We start from the raw sequence: 16,606 nt of genomic DNA on the forward strand, positions 1-16,606 counted from the left end.
TAGGCCTGGGGCCAAAAATGTTGACATATATCTACCTAGCTAGGGCTATAAACAGGGCATGTGTTCCTAAGAACTGTATTAAGTTTTTAAAATAGCCAGTTAACTAAATTTTTTTTTCTTGGGATATAGTTGATTTACAATGCTGTGTTTGTTTCTGTTGTACAGCAAGGTGAATCAGTTATATGTAAACATATATCCACCTTTTTTTAGATTCTCATCCCATATAAGTCATTATAGAATACTGAACAGAGTTCTCTGTGCTTCTTAGTAGGTTCTTATAAATTATCTCTTCAGAAATGGTAAGGACCTAACAGAAGCAGAAGATATTAAGAAGAGATGGCAAGAATACACAGAAGAACTACACAAAAAAATCTTCATGACCCAGATAATCACGATGGTGTGATCACTCACCTAGAGCCAGACACCCTGGAATGGGAAGTCAAGTGGGCCTTAGGAAGCATCACTACAAACAAAGCTAGTAGAGGTGATGGAATTCCAGTTGAGCTATTCCAAATCCTAAAAAAATGATTCTGTGAAAGTGTTGCATTGAATATGCCAGCAAATTGGGAAAACTCAGCAATGGCCACAGGACTGGAAAAGGTCAGTTTTCATTCCAATCCCAAAGAAAGGCAAGGCCAAAGAATGCTCAAACTACCGCACAATTGCACTCATCTCACACGCTAGTAAAGTAATACTCAAAATTCTCCAAGCCTGGCTTCAGCAATATGTGAACCGTAAACTTCCAGATGTTCAAGCTGGTTTTCGAAAAGGCAGAGGAACCAGAGATCAAACTGGCAACATCCACTGGATCATCAAAAAAGCAAGAGAGTTTCAGAAAAACATCTATTTCTGCTTTATTGACTATGCCAAAGCCTTTGTGTGGATCACAATAAACTGTGGAAAATTCTGAAAGAGATGGGAATACCAGACCACCTGACCTGCCTCTTGAGAAATTTGTATGCAGGTCAGGAAGCAACAGTTAGAACTGGACACGGAACAACAGACTGGTTCCAAATAGGAAAAGGAGTACGTCAAGGCTGTATGTTGTCACCCTGCTTATTTAATTTATATGCAGAGTACATCATGAGAAACACTGGGCTGGATGAAGCACAAGCTGGAATCAAGATTGCCAGGAGAAATATCAATAACCTCAGATATGCAGATGACACCACCCTTATGGCAGAAAGTGAAGAAGAATTAAAGAGCCTCTTGATGAAAGTGAAAGAGGAGAGTGAAAAAGTTGGCTTAAAGCTCAACATTCAGAAAACTAGATCATGGCATCTGGTCCCATCACTTCATGGCAAATAGATGGGGAAACAGTGGAAACAGTGGCTGGCTTTGTTTTTTTGAAATCACTGCAGATGGTGACTGCAGCCATGAAATTAAAAGACACTTACTCCTTGGAAGGAAAGTTATGACCAACCTAAACAGCATATTAAAAAGCAGAGACATTACTTTGTCAACAAAGGTCCGTCTATTCAAGGCTATGGTTTTTCCAGTGGTCATGTATGGATGTGAGAGTTGGACTTGAGCACCAAAGAATTGATGCTTTTGAACTGTGGTGTTGGAGAAGACTCTTGTGAGTCCCTTGGACGGCAAGGAAATCCAACCAGTCCGTCATAAAGGAGATCAGTCCTGGGTGTTCGTTGGAAGGACTGATGTTGAAGCTGAAACTCCAGTACTTTGGCAACCTGATGTGAAGAGCTGACTTTTTTGAAAAGACCCTGATGCTGGGAAAGATTGAGGGCAGGAGGAGAAGGGATGACAGAGGATGAGATGGTTGGATGGCATCACCGACTCAATGGACATGGGTTTGGGTGGACTCTGGGAGCTGGTGATGGACAGGGAGGCCTGGCATGCTGCGGTTCACGGGGTTACAAAGAGTCGGACATGACTGAGCGACTGAACTGAACTGAACTGAACTACATAGTAATATGTGTATGTCAATCCCGGCCTCCCAATTCACTCTTCCCTCTTTCCTCCCTGGTAACTGTAAACTTATTTTTTACATCTGTGACTCAAGGCACTTAACTTTTAAAATGATCATTCGCTTTCATATTTCACATACTGTCTTTATTCTTTCTAGTGTCTGAACACTTCCTCTCTGCCTATGATATTGACTGCAGTTTGGAAACCAAGAAGGAAGTCGTTCAGTGCATGGGCTCCTTCCAGGATGGAGTAGCTGAAAAGTGTGTTGATTATTTCCAGAGATTCCGACGTTCTACCCATGTGACGCCCAAATCGTACCTTTCCTTTATTCAGGGCTATAAGTTCATATATGGAGAGAAGCATGTCGAGGTTCAAACTCTGGCCAACAGGTAAGTGTGAGGGTAGAATATGAAGTTATTGTAAAGCAGTGGCTCTCAACTAGGGGCAAATGTGCTCCAAGGAGACATTTTGCAATGACTGGAGACATTTTTGTTTGTTAGAACTAGGGAGGGGGTATGGTGGGTGGTCAAGAGGTATTGCTGGGATGAAGAGTCAGAGGTCAGGGATGTGCTAAATATCCTCACAGTGCACAGGACAATCCTCATCACATACAGTTTTGTTGTTGCAACTCCCTGGACTGTAGACTGCCAGGTTCCTCTGTCCATGGGATTTCCCAGGCAAGAAGATTGGACTGGGTTGCCATTTCTTCCTCCAGGAGATCTTCCTGACCGAGGAACTAAACTTGCATCTCCTGCATTGGCATGCAGATTCTTTAGCACTGAGCCACCTGGGAAGTCCTTGTGAGATTTATCCAGCCTCAAAAACCAATAGTGCTGAGGTTGAGAAACCTTCCTTTCAAGTTTGTTCAAAGGATCATTCCATGGTTGCTAGTGGCTTTATTCTTGCCCAATAAGACTAAATATTGCCAAGTTTTCTTGCAGCCTACCACTTTCTACAGTATTGGATGATAATAATAGAAACCTTGAGCTTGGAAAAAAGCTGAGAATACAGACATCCCCTCCCACCTCCTCTCATCCCTTTCTTCCCACACGTTCTGAGTGTCTGGGATAGGAGAGTCTGCTTGGTATGTGTGTTCTCTGCACAGCAAATACCTCACTTCACTGAAATTTGTTCCCAACTTCCCAGCTCTACTTTGCTCTTTTATGAACACTTATCTCTTCTGCCTGAATACAACCAAGAAGCAGCCAAGGTTGCTACCTAAGGGACCCCTGGGTGAATGAGTGGACTAAATGACTCTAAGAACTCCTGTCTTTAAGATCGCATTATTTTAGAGTCAAACAGGCAGCTGGTCCCTTCACGAGGCAGTTTGATAGCTTTAAATTTGTTTATTTTCTTGATCCCAAATCTTCCTTCTTTTAATGTCATTGATCTCGTTAGAAAAAAAGAAGTTATTTATTTCCTTTCCTCCATGATAGGGTTTCAAGACATTGAAGTCTGTTGTCATTTAGCTAAAGTTCATTAAGCATGTTTCTTGCATGAGACAGATTCTTGACACTGTTATTCCTCATGTCATTCAGTGTTCTTAGCAGACTCACTCTTTTCACACTTAGTCTGTGAAGAACCGACATGTGACTTTAGTCTGGAATCAAGCCTAGACATTTACTCTTTTTGTCAAGCCCTCTTGGTTTTGCTATTGTATATACAGTATTCTTCAAATATGACCATTACTGTCTATATTAGTAGACCAGTACTTAGAAAATGTGGCCAAGAACCACACATGTTAACACTTCCCTCGCCTTGGATTTTTAATCTCAGAATGAATACTGGGTTGGAAAAGCTAAAAGAAGCTTCGGAGTCTGTTGCAGCTCTGAGCAGAGAACTGGAAGTGAAAGAAAAGGAGCTCCAAGTGGCCAATGATAAAGCCGACATGGTGGGTAGACATTGACACATGGACCATATTTGTTTTGAATTCCCAATTCATAAATGTTAATACTGTATGCTTCTTCTCTAAGTAGTAACCATGGAAGTGCAAATTTTTTATTTCCATTATAATACCATATATACACCAGGGATGCTATGAATGAAATAGGTAACTAATGAGAACCTACTGTATAGCACAGGAAACTCAGTGCTCTGTGATGACCTAGATGGGAAAGAAATCCAAAAAAGCCGGGATGTATGTATACATACGGCTGATTCACTTTGCTGTACAGGAGAAACTAATGCAACATTGTAAAGCAACTATACTCCAATAAAATTTTAAAAAGTACCATACTCTTAATTCTGTGTATGAAAAATTGTGTAAGTGGACAAAATCGACAAATCCAGGCAAAAATGTGCATTTTGAACTGGGTGATTTTTGATGTACTTTTTTTTGGTTTTATATTGAATTAGGTCTTAAAAGAAGTGACAATGAAAGCACAGGCTGCTGAAAAGGTCAAAGCTGAGGTCCAGAAGGTGAAGGACAAAGCCCAGGCCATTGTCGACAGCATCTCTAAAGATAAAGCCATTGCTGAGGAAAAACTGGAAGCAGCAAAGCCAGCATTAGAAGAAGCAGAAGCAGCCTTGCAGGTACATCTTTGTGATATAACAGATGTCATCTTCTAGGGCCTCGGAGGAAGATTAGGCAGAAAAGATGAATAACAACGAAGAAATGTTCTACTGCTTCAGACCAAAGCTCTCTTCACTGGAATGATTTCAAGTGGTATTTTCTGCTTGGAGATGTTATTTGCTTTTTTTAGATATTGCAGGTGGCACTTCACATATTACTTTCTCACTCACAAGTGATGGGCATTGCCATGTAATAGGGGTCTGGGTGCCACCTTCTCATTTCAACTCTGTTACTAATAAGCTGTGTGATGTTGGAAAAGTCACGCAAAATTCCTAAAATAGTTTTGTCACTCATTCATTGAGGATGTTAGAGTAGGTTAGTAAGATACAGCTTTCTTTGAGTGTACATATAAATTATCCAAACAAAGGACTGCTGATCTAGTGCTACGCATTAAGGTCAGGCTTTGATCAGGCTTCCAACACAATGCAATATGTGGCAATATCATAAATGATGAAATTAGAAATGAGGTTGGATTCTGGGAAAATATGTTGACTCTAGTGAAGTAGGCTATGTCTTCAAGGGCTGGCCCTTTTTGAGACTGGTCTAGTTTGAGATGTTTTGGATTCAAGTCATTGTTTTTACTGTTTCGTCCCTGGTGGTCCAGTGGTTAACATTCTGGTCCAGTGGTTAACTTTCTGCACTTCCAATGCAGTGGGTGCGGTTCAATCCCTGGTCACGGGAATAAAATCCTTAGTCTACTCATCTATTGTCTTATGTTATTGATTCTTGGCTTAGAAAGTGGCTGGAGAAATGGAACACTGCTGACCTGTCCATTGCTAATTCAAGTTATATAACCTCAATTGAACTTGCATCATAATGTGATGTAGTTATTATTTTTTGCTACCTATCTTATTTTCACACTTCCTGAAACACTTACAAATTTTTTTGATCCACGTGAAGTCTTTAAGCTTTCTGTCAGTATACAATGTATTGTATAAGATAATTTTTACTCTAGAGACAGTGAAGATGTTGCCTTCTTTTCTTTTCTTTCCAAAGTTTCACACCGTTCTTACAGGTGATGTATCTTTCCTTACTGTTTCTTCATTCCTTCTTGCACTGGCTAAGCTGTCCTCCTTAATCCATGAAGTCTTCCAGGGTCCTTAGCCTTTCAGATTGGTGGATACCTCATCTTCCCCAGTCCCACTTTTAAAAGACCAATTTATGAAGTTGTGATTGATATATAAAAAGCCGTACATATTTAATATGTATAGCTTTGTGAGTTTGGGATGAGTGCACACCTATGAAAACATCACCACCTTCAAGGCCACAGACACATCCATCAACTCTCAAAGTTTCCACCTGCTCCCTTTATTATTGTTTTTTTTTCTTTAAAATTTGTATTTATTTATTTTTATTGGAGTGTAGTTGCTTTACAATTTGTGTTAGTTTCAATTTTACAGTAAAATGAATCAGCCATACACTTACATATATATCTCCCCCTTTTGGACCTCCTTCCCATTTAGGTCACCACAGAGCATTAAGCAGAGTTCCCTGTGCTGTACAGTAGGTTCTCACCAGTTATCTATGTATCAATAGTATATGTGTGTCAGTCCTAATCTCTCAATTCCTCCCACCCTTCCTTTCCCCCTTGGTATCCATATATTTGTTCCCTAGCTCTGTGTCTCTATTTCTGCTTTGCACATAAGATCACCTGTACCATTTTTTTAGATTCCACATATATGCATTAATATATGATCTTTGTGTTTGTTTTTCTGACTTACCTCACTCGTATATGACACTCCCTAGGTCCATTCGCATCTCTACAAATGACCTGGTGTCATTCCTTTTTATGGCTGAGTAGTATTCCACTGTGTATGTGTACCATATCTTCTTTATCCATTTCTCTGTTGATAGACATTTAGGTAGCTCCCATGTCCTGGCTACTGCAAATAGTGCTGTTATGAACATTGGAGTGCATGTATCTTTTTGATTATGATTTTCTCTGGCTTTGTGCCTAGTAGTGGGATTACTGGATCATAGGGTAAGTCTGTTTTTCTTATTGGTATTTTTTTTGATAAGAACACAACTTAAGATCTACCCATTAACAAATTTCAAGTATATAATAAAGTATTGATAACTGTGGGCACTGTGCTGTAGAGTAGATCTCTAGAATTTATCTTGCATAACTAAAACTTTCTACCCTTTGACCATCACCTTCCATTTCCTTCTTCCTTCAGCCCCTGGCAACACCATTCTACTCTCTGCTTCTATGAGTTTATCTGGGATTCCACATATAAATGAGATCATGCAGCATTTTTCTTTCATGTTTAGCTTATCTCCCTTGACAAAATATATTCCAGGTCCATCCATACTGTTGCAAATGGCAGAATTTCCATTATTGAAGCCTGAATAATATTCCACTGGATGTAAATACCACATTTTCTTTATCCATTCATCCATCAATGGAGATTTACATTGCTTCCATGTCTTGGCCATTGTGAATAATACTGCAGCAAACATAAGGGTGCAGATATCTCTTTAAGATCCTGAACATATCCTCCCCCTGCCCATTTTAAGACACTCTGGCTCCACTGAGCGTCTTTGATCAATAGAGAGAAGACAAGGACAGTGTAAAGAAACTTCTAAACCTTTATTAGACTTGTGATACTAACAGCACGATAGGAACGGAGCTTGTGGCATCTCAGTTCTTACATCTCAGTCTACATTTTCATAAGATTTCAAAAGCCTGACATGTTTTTTAATATTATAAAATATTTTCTAGTATCCTCCTAATTTAGTACTCTCTACCACTATAATATTCAGCAACACCATCAATACAGAAATGTCTGGGAATAGGGGCAAGGTGATTGGGGTATGTAGGGGAACTTTTCAATAATTTCCTTCATTGGTTCTGTCTTCATTTTATTGCCTCCTTGTAAGTTTTGAAATCTGGTACTACCAATTCATACTAAGAAAATTCCAGGTACATTCAAACTCTGTCTTGGCATCAGCCATGTAAACCTACAAAACAAATAAAGAACAGCAAAGAATGTGTCAATTCTTATCCCAATGCTAATCTGACCTGACTGCTTTGTATAATTATATATATACACACACACACACACACATACACACACACATATGTAGTAGTCATATTTCTTTGCCTGTAGAAGAAAGAGGAATCTAATATTTAGCTGAAATAGGTTGAACTTCAGCCATACCCCCACCCCCAATTCATTTTACATGGATCCCCAACATAATTGAGTCCAAGTATGTTTGAGATTTCCCCCTTTTAAAGCTAAAGGGAAAATAAACAGATAGGACCTAATCAAACTTATAAGCCTTTGCATAGCAAAGGAAACCATAAACAAAATGAAAAGACAGCCCACAGACAGTGAGAAAATATTTGCAAATGATGAGACCAATAAAGGGTTAATTTCCAAAATATACAAACAACTCATATAACTCAATTAAAAAAAAAAAAACAACCAAAAAGTGAGCACAAGATCTAAATAGACATTTCTCCAAAGAAGACATACAAATGGCCAACAGACACATGGAAAGATGCTCAACATTACTAATTATTAGAGAAATTAAATCAAAACTGCAATGAGATATCACTTCACACCAGTCAGAATGGCCATCAGCAAAAAGTCTTACAAATAATAAATGCTGGAGAGGGTGTGGGAAAAAAGGAGCCCTCCCACACTGTCGGTGAAAATGTAAACTGGTACAGCTTCTATGGAGAACAATGTGAAAGTCCCTTAGGCATTAACAACAGAGCTACCATGTGGTCCCACAGTCTCACTTCTGGACATATATCCAGAGAAAACTAACATTTGAAAGGATACATGCATCTCAGTTTTCACTGAAGCACTATTTACAATAGCCAAGACATGGGAGTGACCTAAATGTCCATCAACAGATAAGTGGATAAAAAAGATGTGGTACATATATACAGTGGAACATTTCTCAGCCATGAAAAAAAGAAATATGTTATTTGCAGCAACATGGATGGACCTCCCTAGAGATTATCATATTAAGCGAAGTAAGTTGTAAGGAGAAAGGCAAATACCGTATGGTATCACTTATATATGGATACAAAGGAACTTATCTATGAAGCAGAAATAGACACAGAGAACAGACTTGTGGTTGCTAAAATGCTGGGGGAAGGGTTGGATTGAGAGTTTAGGGTTAGAAGATGCAAACTATTGTGTGTGTGTATATATATATATATATATATATATATATATATATATATGAATCACTATACACCTGAAACTAATACATTGTAAATCACTGAATATTTTGATAAAATAAATTTTAAAACAAACAAACATGCTTGGGGCTGGTGCACTGGGACGACCCAGAGGGATGGTACAGGGAGGGAGGAGGGAGGAGGGTTCAGGATGGGGAACACGTGTATACCTGTGGCAGATTCATGTTGATATATGACAAAACCAATACAATATTGTAAAGTTAAAAATAAAATTAGGATGGGGAACACATGTATACTAATTAAATAATTTTCTATTAAAAAAAAAAAAAAAGAAATAGGTAAATTGCTTATGAAATAAATCCTGTTTCAAAAAAGTAAAAAAAAAAAGAAAAATAAAATTAAAAAACAAACAAAAAGCTAAAGTTAAATAAGCATGCCAGACCCTTTTATATCCACTTTAATTTGATGCTGCTTTCCCTATTGGCAGCTATTATGTTTCTCTCCTTTCTCTTTTATAGCCAAATATCTCAAATGAAGGTCTGTCTGCTATTTCCAGTTTTTTTTTTTTTTTTTAACCTCAAATTCTCCTTCACTTCCAGCTGTCTAGAATTCACAAATGCTAGTGTACTGAAACAGTCCTTTTCAAAGTAGATAGTTACCTTTCTAATTACCAGGTTCAGTGGTTTTCTTTTCTTCTTATTTTCCCCAAAATTCTCAGAGAAAAGATCATTAGCTTTGATATGAAGTTCATGGGGTACCTTCCTTTGACAGGAGGGTTGCAAATGGAAATCAGATGAAAGGTCTCCAAGGCCTAGAAGGAATGAAGGTGCAGTTTGTCCTAGAAATAGGACAGTATCAGATGCTTATTTTTGTGTTTCCAATGCTTATTCCATTGATAGAACTGATAGAACACTTATTATCGACCACAACACATCTATGTGACTGTTAAGTACTTTACTGTATAAGAACCTTTGTATGGAACAGAACTTTTCTAAGAGCTTAGTGAAATTCCTGTTGCTCATGTTCCATCATCTAAAGGTCAGTTTCCAGCTAAGAAACCTCTAATTATGCAACTGGCAGCCCTGCGGCTACCCGCTGATGTCGGTCCAAGGTGACGAGCTGTAAGAGAGTCAGATTCTTGACCTACATAACTAATGAGTAAAAAGAGCAGTGCAAGTCCTGGAGTTTCCCTGGTTGAGAATCGCTGGAATCTACTGTAGAGCTGATGATTCTTTTCCTTTCAGATCTGCTTCCTTTTCTGACACTAAGTGGCTGTTACAATTTTAGAGAAGTCACGGCTCCTTATCAGAGGGCGAACATGTCTCTCACTGTGTCTCCTCTGGCTGTCACTTTGCATTGTAAAAATTTGAACTTGTGGGGATGTGTGTTTCTTTGGGATTAAATATGCTTCTAGCCCTCATGACTGCATCAAACTTAAAAATGCTTGCGCTCCTCTGTTGAAGTACAGTAAGTCCCCTACATATATATGAATGTTTTAAGTTGTGAACTTTCAAAGATGCGAATGTGGATTCTATCAGTGTCAGGCATGAGTGAAACCCCGACTTGCCCTCCGTCTCCTATTGCTGACAATCCTTCAGCTCTACCATCTCCCACCCCTTCTCCCTCCTCTAGTCAGTGACACTTCTTGCCTATTCACTCTATGCCAGCCCCTGTGTGCCAGCTGCTGTCCTGTTACTACTGTACCTTTCAAGGTACTGTGTACTGCAGGATTAAAAGTGTTTTGTATCTGTTTGCTTTTTATGTATTATTTGTGGGAAAAGTATTATAAACCTATTACAGTACAGTACTATGTCACTGACTGGGTACCCAGGCTAACTTTGTTGGACTTACAAACAAATTGGACTTACAGATGTGCTCACAGAATGGAACTTGCTCATAGGTAGGGGACTTCCTATAGCAGTCTTTGGAGAGTAAATGTTTGTTTCCACTTTTCCTGTCTCAAGACTGGATGATAACCTCCTCTCCTCCCCAGACCATCAAGCCTTCCGACATCGCTACTGTCCGCACGCTAGGCCGACCCCCTCATCTCATCATGAGGATCATGGATTGTGTGCTGCTGCTGTTTCAGAGGAAAGTCAATGCAGTGAAAATTGATCTGGAGAAAAGCTGCACAGTTCCTTCCTGGCAGGAATCTTTAAAACTGATGACAGCAGGGAACTTTCTACAGAATTTGCAGGTTGGTAGTTCAGTAATGATGGGCTAAGAGGGGACTCAGATTTCATTGGAGTGTCTGGATCCTTTAACAGAAAATGAATTTGCATGCATATTTTTTAACTTACTGTTTTTCATCTTTATTGGGGTATAACTGATAAATAAAAATGTATTATAATGAAGATGTATGACTTGATGTTTTGATGTTTGTATTGATACATTGTGAAATGCTTTCACCATAGTCCATCCATTTGTTGTTGTTCAGTCACTCAGTCATGTCTGACTCTTTGCGACCTCATGGACTGCAGCACACCAGGTTTCCCTGTCCTTCACTATCTCCTGGAGTTGCTCAGACTCATGACCATTGAGTTGATGATGCCATTCAACTATCTCATCCTCTGGGTTTAATCCATCCATTAAATCCAATAAATATCTAATTAAATATCTATCACCTCACATAGTTATCATTTTTCCTTTTTTTTTTGGTGGTTAGAACACTTAAGATCTAGTCTCCCAGCAAATTTCAAGTATATAATACAGTATTGTTCACTATATTCACATGGCTGTGCATTAGGTCCCCAGCACCTTCTCATCTTGTATAACTGACACTTTGACCCTTGGCCTTTGACCAGCATCTTCCCCTTTCTCCTCCCCAAGTCCCTAGCTACCACCATTCTACTCTGCTTCTGTGAGTCTGACTATTTTAAATTCCACGTATAAGTGATAACAGGCAGTATTTGTCTTTCTCTGTCTGACTTATTTGACTTAGCATATGCCCTCCAGATCTGTCCATGTTGTTATAAATGGCAGAATTCCCTTCTTTTTTAAGTCTGAGTAATATTCTTCATCAGAGAAGGCAATGGCACCCCACTCCAGTACTCTTGCCTGGAAAATCCCATGGACCAAGGAGCCTGGTGGGCTGCAGTCCATGGGGTCGCTAAGAGTCGGACACGACTGATTGACTTTACTTTCACTTTTCACTTTCATGCATTGGAGAAGGAAATAGCACCCCACTCCAGTGTTCTTGCCTGGAGAATCCCAGGGACGGGGGAGCCTGGTGGGCTGCTGTCTATGGGGTCGCACAGAGTCGGACACGACTGAAGTGACTTAGCAGCAATATTCTTCATATATATTTAAAATTTGTATTTATTTATTTTATTTATTTTTTTTTCTTCTAATTTTATTTTATTTTTAAACTTTACATAATTGTATTAGTTTTGCCAAATATCAAAATGAATCCGCATACAGGTATACATGTGTTCCCCATCCCGAACCCTCCTCCTCCTCCCTCCCCATACCATCCCTCTGGGCCGTCCCAGTGCACCAGCCCCAAGCATCCAGCATCGTGCATCGAACCTGGACTGGCAACTCGTTTCCTACATGATATTTTACATGTTTCAATGCCATTCTCCCAAATCTTCCCACCTTCTCCCTCTCCCACAGAGTCCATAAGACTGTTCTATACATCAGTGTCTCTTTTGCTGTCTCGTACACCGGGTTATTGTTACCATCTTTCTAAATTCCATATATATGCGTTAGTATACTGTATTTATGTTTTTCCTTCTGGCTTACTTCACTCTGTATAATAGGCTCCAGTTTCATCCACCTTAAGTATCTCCTCAGAGTAGAAGTTTCTCTTTCAAATATGACATTATAAGCATTAGAGCTTTAGAGTTTCTTTATATGTAAAATATGAGTAATTTGTCATCTGTATGTTTGCAAATATCTTCTTTCACTCTCTGCCTTAGTTGTTCATTCCAGTAATTGTGTCTTTCAGTAAGCAGATGTTCTTGTTTAGTATAGTCCAGTTTATCAATATTTTCCTTAATAGTGCTTTCTGTGTTCTGTTTAGTAAATCTTTGCCTGTCTCTAGGGTAGAATAAATGCACCTATCTTTTCTTCTGAAAGTTTTGTTGTTTTATCTTTAATATTTAGATCTTGAGACAACTGATTGGGATTCCCAAGCCCCATCCATACCTTACACAGTAACTTCAGCACTGTCTTTCATTCAGTTTTTATTTTTAAAATTTTTTCATAGTTTCTTTTTAAAATTTTAATTTTTATTGAAAGATAATTACTTTATAATATTATGATGATTTCTGCCATACATCAACATGAATCAGCAATAGGTATACATATATCACTTCCCTCTTAAATCTCCCTACCACCTCCCTCCCCATCCCACCCCCCTAAGTTGTCACAGAGCACCAGCTTTGGGTTCCCTGTGTCATACAGTAGATTACCACTGTCTATCTATGGTAATATATATGCTTCAATGCTACTCTCTCAAATCATCCCACCTTCTCTCTCCCTACTGTGTTCAAAAGTCTGTAGATAGGTTCATCAGGATCATCTTTGTAGATTCCGTATATATATGCTAAAATGCAGTATTTGTCTTTCTCTTTCTAACTTACTTCACTTTGTATAATAGGCTCTAGGTTCGTCCACATCATTAGAACCGACTCAGATGCATTCCTTTTTATAGCTGAGAAATATTCCACTGTGTACATGTACCACACTTCTTATCCATTTATCTGTTGGTTAACATCTAGGTTTCTTCCATGTCCTAACTGCTGTGAACAGTGCTGCTGTGAACACTGGGGTGTATGTCTTTTTCAGTTTTGTGCAGTTTTTAATTCAGTGTTGCCCATGTGGCTACTGTGGCCAGAGCATCTTGTGGGGCCTTTTGCAGCAGCTCTAACAAGAAGTAGCTTCTGAAACCGGTGGGTTATACAGACTTGTTTCAGATAATTGAAATATGAGCCTCTGAGATGTAAGTGCCCTGTGAAGGAATAGCATGCTATTTGGGTGGAGAGTGGGTGGCGATTAATCTGATTATGAGTGTGTGAAGAGCAGTGGTGGTAGGGGGTGGGGCTCAAAAAATACTCACCGAAAAACGTGGCAGTGGCATCAGACTTGCCTTATATACCTGCTGCAGAGCCACTGTTCTTGGAAGCTACTTTGCTATTTGCCTTCTGTCACCGCCATCCTTCCACTGCTCCCAAATATTCTTCTGGCTTCACTATTTTTTAAGTCTCACAAGAGAAACTTGGATTTTAAGGAGGTCTGAATAAAGGTAAGTTTTGCTCTGTGCTAGGTATGTTCTGTGCAGACTTATTTCTATGAATTATTTAGGTGCTACATTTCTTTCTACTTGGAAAACATTTAATTATCTTCATTGAGATGATCAAACACCATTTTTAAAAGGTCCAATTCCACTGATTGGTCAGTCTTCTCTTTTAATGCAAGAAGGCACTCTTACTCCATTTCTGTTACTATTTTAAAATTTTATCCCTCCAGAAGAGAAAAGTTCTCTCATAATCTTGATAGTTCAGTGATTAAAAATTAATTCATCACCCTGAAGGCTTAATGTCCCACTGATTTTCGTCACATTTCAGGTGAGTTTAATAGAACCTCTCTTTGAATGTGTTAAGCATTCGGTTGCTGCTAAATGCTAAATATTTATGTCTAAATATATACACTTTACATATCTACTTTATTTGCAATGCTAAATATATGTATCATTTTATTTGCCTAATATCCTGAAAAATCGACAAGATATTTATCCATTCTTGGATTTAACTGTTTGTTTCAATGGTATCATGAGTGTAATGTGATTATGACTTAATGGACAAAAGCATTTTAACTATTTCACTCCATTCTTCCACAGCAATTCCCGAAAGACACAATCAATGAAGAAGTGATAGAATTTTTGAATCCTTACTTTGAAATGGCAGACTACAACATTGAAACCGCGAAACGAGTGTGTGGGAATGTAGCGGGTCTTTGTTCCTGGACCAAGGCCATGGCTTCCTTCTTTTCCATCAACAGAGAGGTGTTGCCTCTGAAGGTAAGCTTCCTTGGTGGGGCTTCAGGATGTGTGCCAGCAGGGGGTCTCTGGGTCAACAGGGCTTGTCTTTCCTGCAGCAAAGGAGTCTTAGGTGTTATTAGTCTCAAGTCTATGATAAGAGCTGGTACTGGACTGGCCAAGCATAGCATGTTTCTTTCTTCTCTGTAATCCTCCTGCCACTGGAATTGTATGGGCCTTAAGCATGGACTCTACAAGGATACTAAGTCCACTGTGGGCTGCTGGACATTTCCCCTCCGCCCCCTGACAGTGTTAACTTGAGAAAAAGAAACACAGAAAACTATAGCATAGGATCCACCAGTAATGTCCAAGAGCTCTTGCCAGGAAGTCCTATGAATGAGGCAGGGTGGACACAGTCACTGGTGGCTGGACTTGTCTTCAGAGGTGACATAGTATTCCCTCTCCCTTTGACCCTCAGGAAAGAGACTGACTAGCATCCTTTATTTAATGTGGGCTGACAATATGCCACTGTTTCTCTCTGAGTTATTGAATTTCTCAGCTTTATTTGTCCATGTCTCCACACCATTTAGTGAGTCTTTAGCAGATGGAGAGGCAAGTACATGTTTTGAGAATAAAATATTAATGCCTCAAAAATTACACCTAATGGTTTGGTTGATTATTTTGCTTTCGTATAAGTCTGATATCTTTCAACCATCAACTAAAATCCTCTTATCCTTACAAACTACCTGAGGAACTTAATAATCATGCTAAAAATAATCAAGAATAAAAAGAAGATAGGGAGAGAGTTTCAAGTTCCATTTTATTTTCTCATTATTACCATACCCGGAGCATTTAGTCAGTGGGGAGTCTCTGGAGGTCTTAGGGGAACTTAAAACAGAAGGGATTCATTTGGCTTAGAGATTTTTAGAGCAAATAGTTCAAGTCATGCTGTCAGGTACTATGGATTCAGGACCATTGAAGACTCCAGTTGGCTATTTTGATACTGACTGAACCACTGAGTCCAGTGAAAAGTATAGGGCATCCTTTGCAAAATTTTCCAGTGGGTAAGCATACATAAGTGTCTCCAAAGGAATTACACTTGAATTCACAAGGGGGAGTTTTTATTTTGTTGTAATTACTTGAAATAAAATGAGTTAAAATCAGTACAAAATAATGGACATTCTAAACAAGGCTTATGAAGAACAACATCTCCTCCATTATGTTTGGTAGAATTCAGGCTCCATCCAGTCCCAGGACAACGTACATCCTGCAGTAGGACGTGAAGGGAACAGCAGGTGGGGACCTTCTGGTTGTCCCTGGAACCTATGCTTCCCTTCTGAGAAGCCTGTTCTGGGGGTGCCCTCCTGTGCTCTTAGTAGCATCCAGTGTCTGGAAGTCTCTAGTTTGTCAGGTCCCTCCTAATTGCCATTGTCATAAAAATAAACATAGTTACATAGATCCCACATGTTCATTGCATAGAGAGAAGTAGAAGACAAAGAAAGTGCAGTCTCATTGGGCAACTGTGCTCAGTATATTAAGAAATACAGACCAAAGGGTCTAACTTCACTGATTTCTGAAGGGGTTTCTCTCGTTTCCCAAGTGAAGAGTTTGAGGACACTCCTTTGACTCCAGTGGGGACCTCTTTACCACTCATTAGTGATGGAGACACTGAGAGACTCTTCTTTCATCTTACAATTCCTCTAGACAGGCCAAGTGACTTCTAATAGTGGATAAATTTAAACAAATATTGATGACAAGAATTTCAATTTAAATTCTATTCAATTTCATTCTAATAAGATTTCTCCTTAGAAACTCTGTGAAAACTAGTAAATATGAGTTCACATAAGCAGAACATTACAACAGTAGAGCCTTAAATATTGAACACAGATAATAACACTATTATTTATGGAGGGACTTCCCTGGTGACCCAGTGGTTAAGATTTTGCCTTCCAATGCAGGAGTGTGA

The 16,606-nt window shown here is 39.1% G+C and overlaps 1 protein-coding gene across 1 annotated transcript in view; it reads left to right on the forward strand.

Moving 5' to 3' along the window:
- The window catches only part of DNAH5 (dynein axonemal heavy chain 5), a 276,738-nt gene that overhangs the window by 184,888 nt on the left and 75,244 nt on the right, over positions 1-16,606 (forward strand). Inside the window, 5 exon segments of the mRNA XM_070357713.1 lie at positions 2,087-2,318; positions 3,706-3,820; positions 4,285-4,461; positions 10,654-10,857; positions 14,503-14,682. Of these exon segments, the coding sequence (XP_070213814.1) occupies positions 2,087-2,318; positions 3,706-3,820; positions 4,285-4,461; positions 10,654-10,857; positions 14,503-14,682 (908 nt within the window).

The sequence above is a fragment of the Bos mutus genome, chromosome 20 (assembly GCF_027580195.1).
Source record: "Bos mutus isolate GX-2022 chromosome 20, NWIPB_WYAK_1.1, whole genome shotgun sequence".
Taxonomy (NCBI): Eukaryota; Metazoa; Chordata; class Mammalia; order Artiodactyla; family Bovidae; genus Bos; species Bos mutus.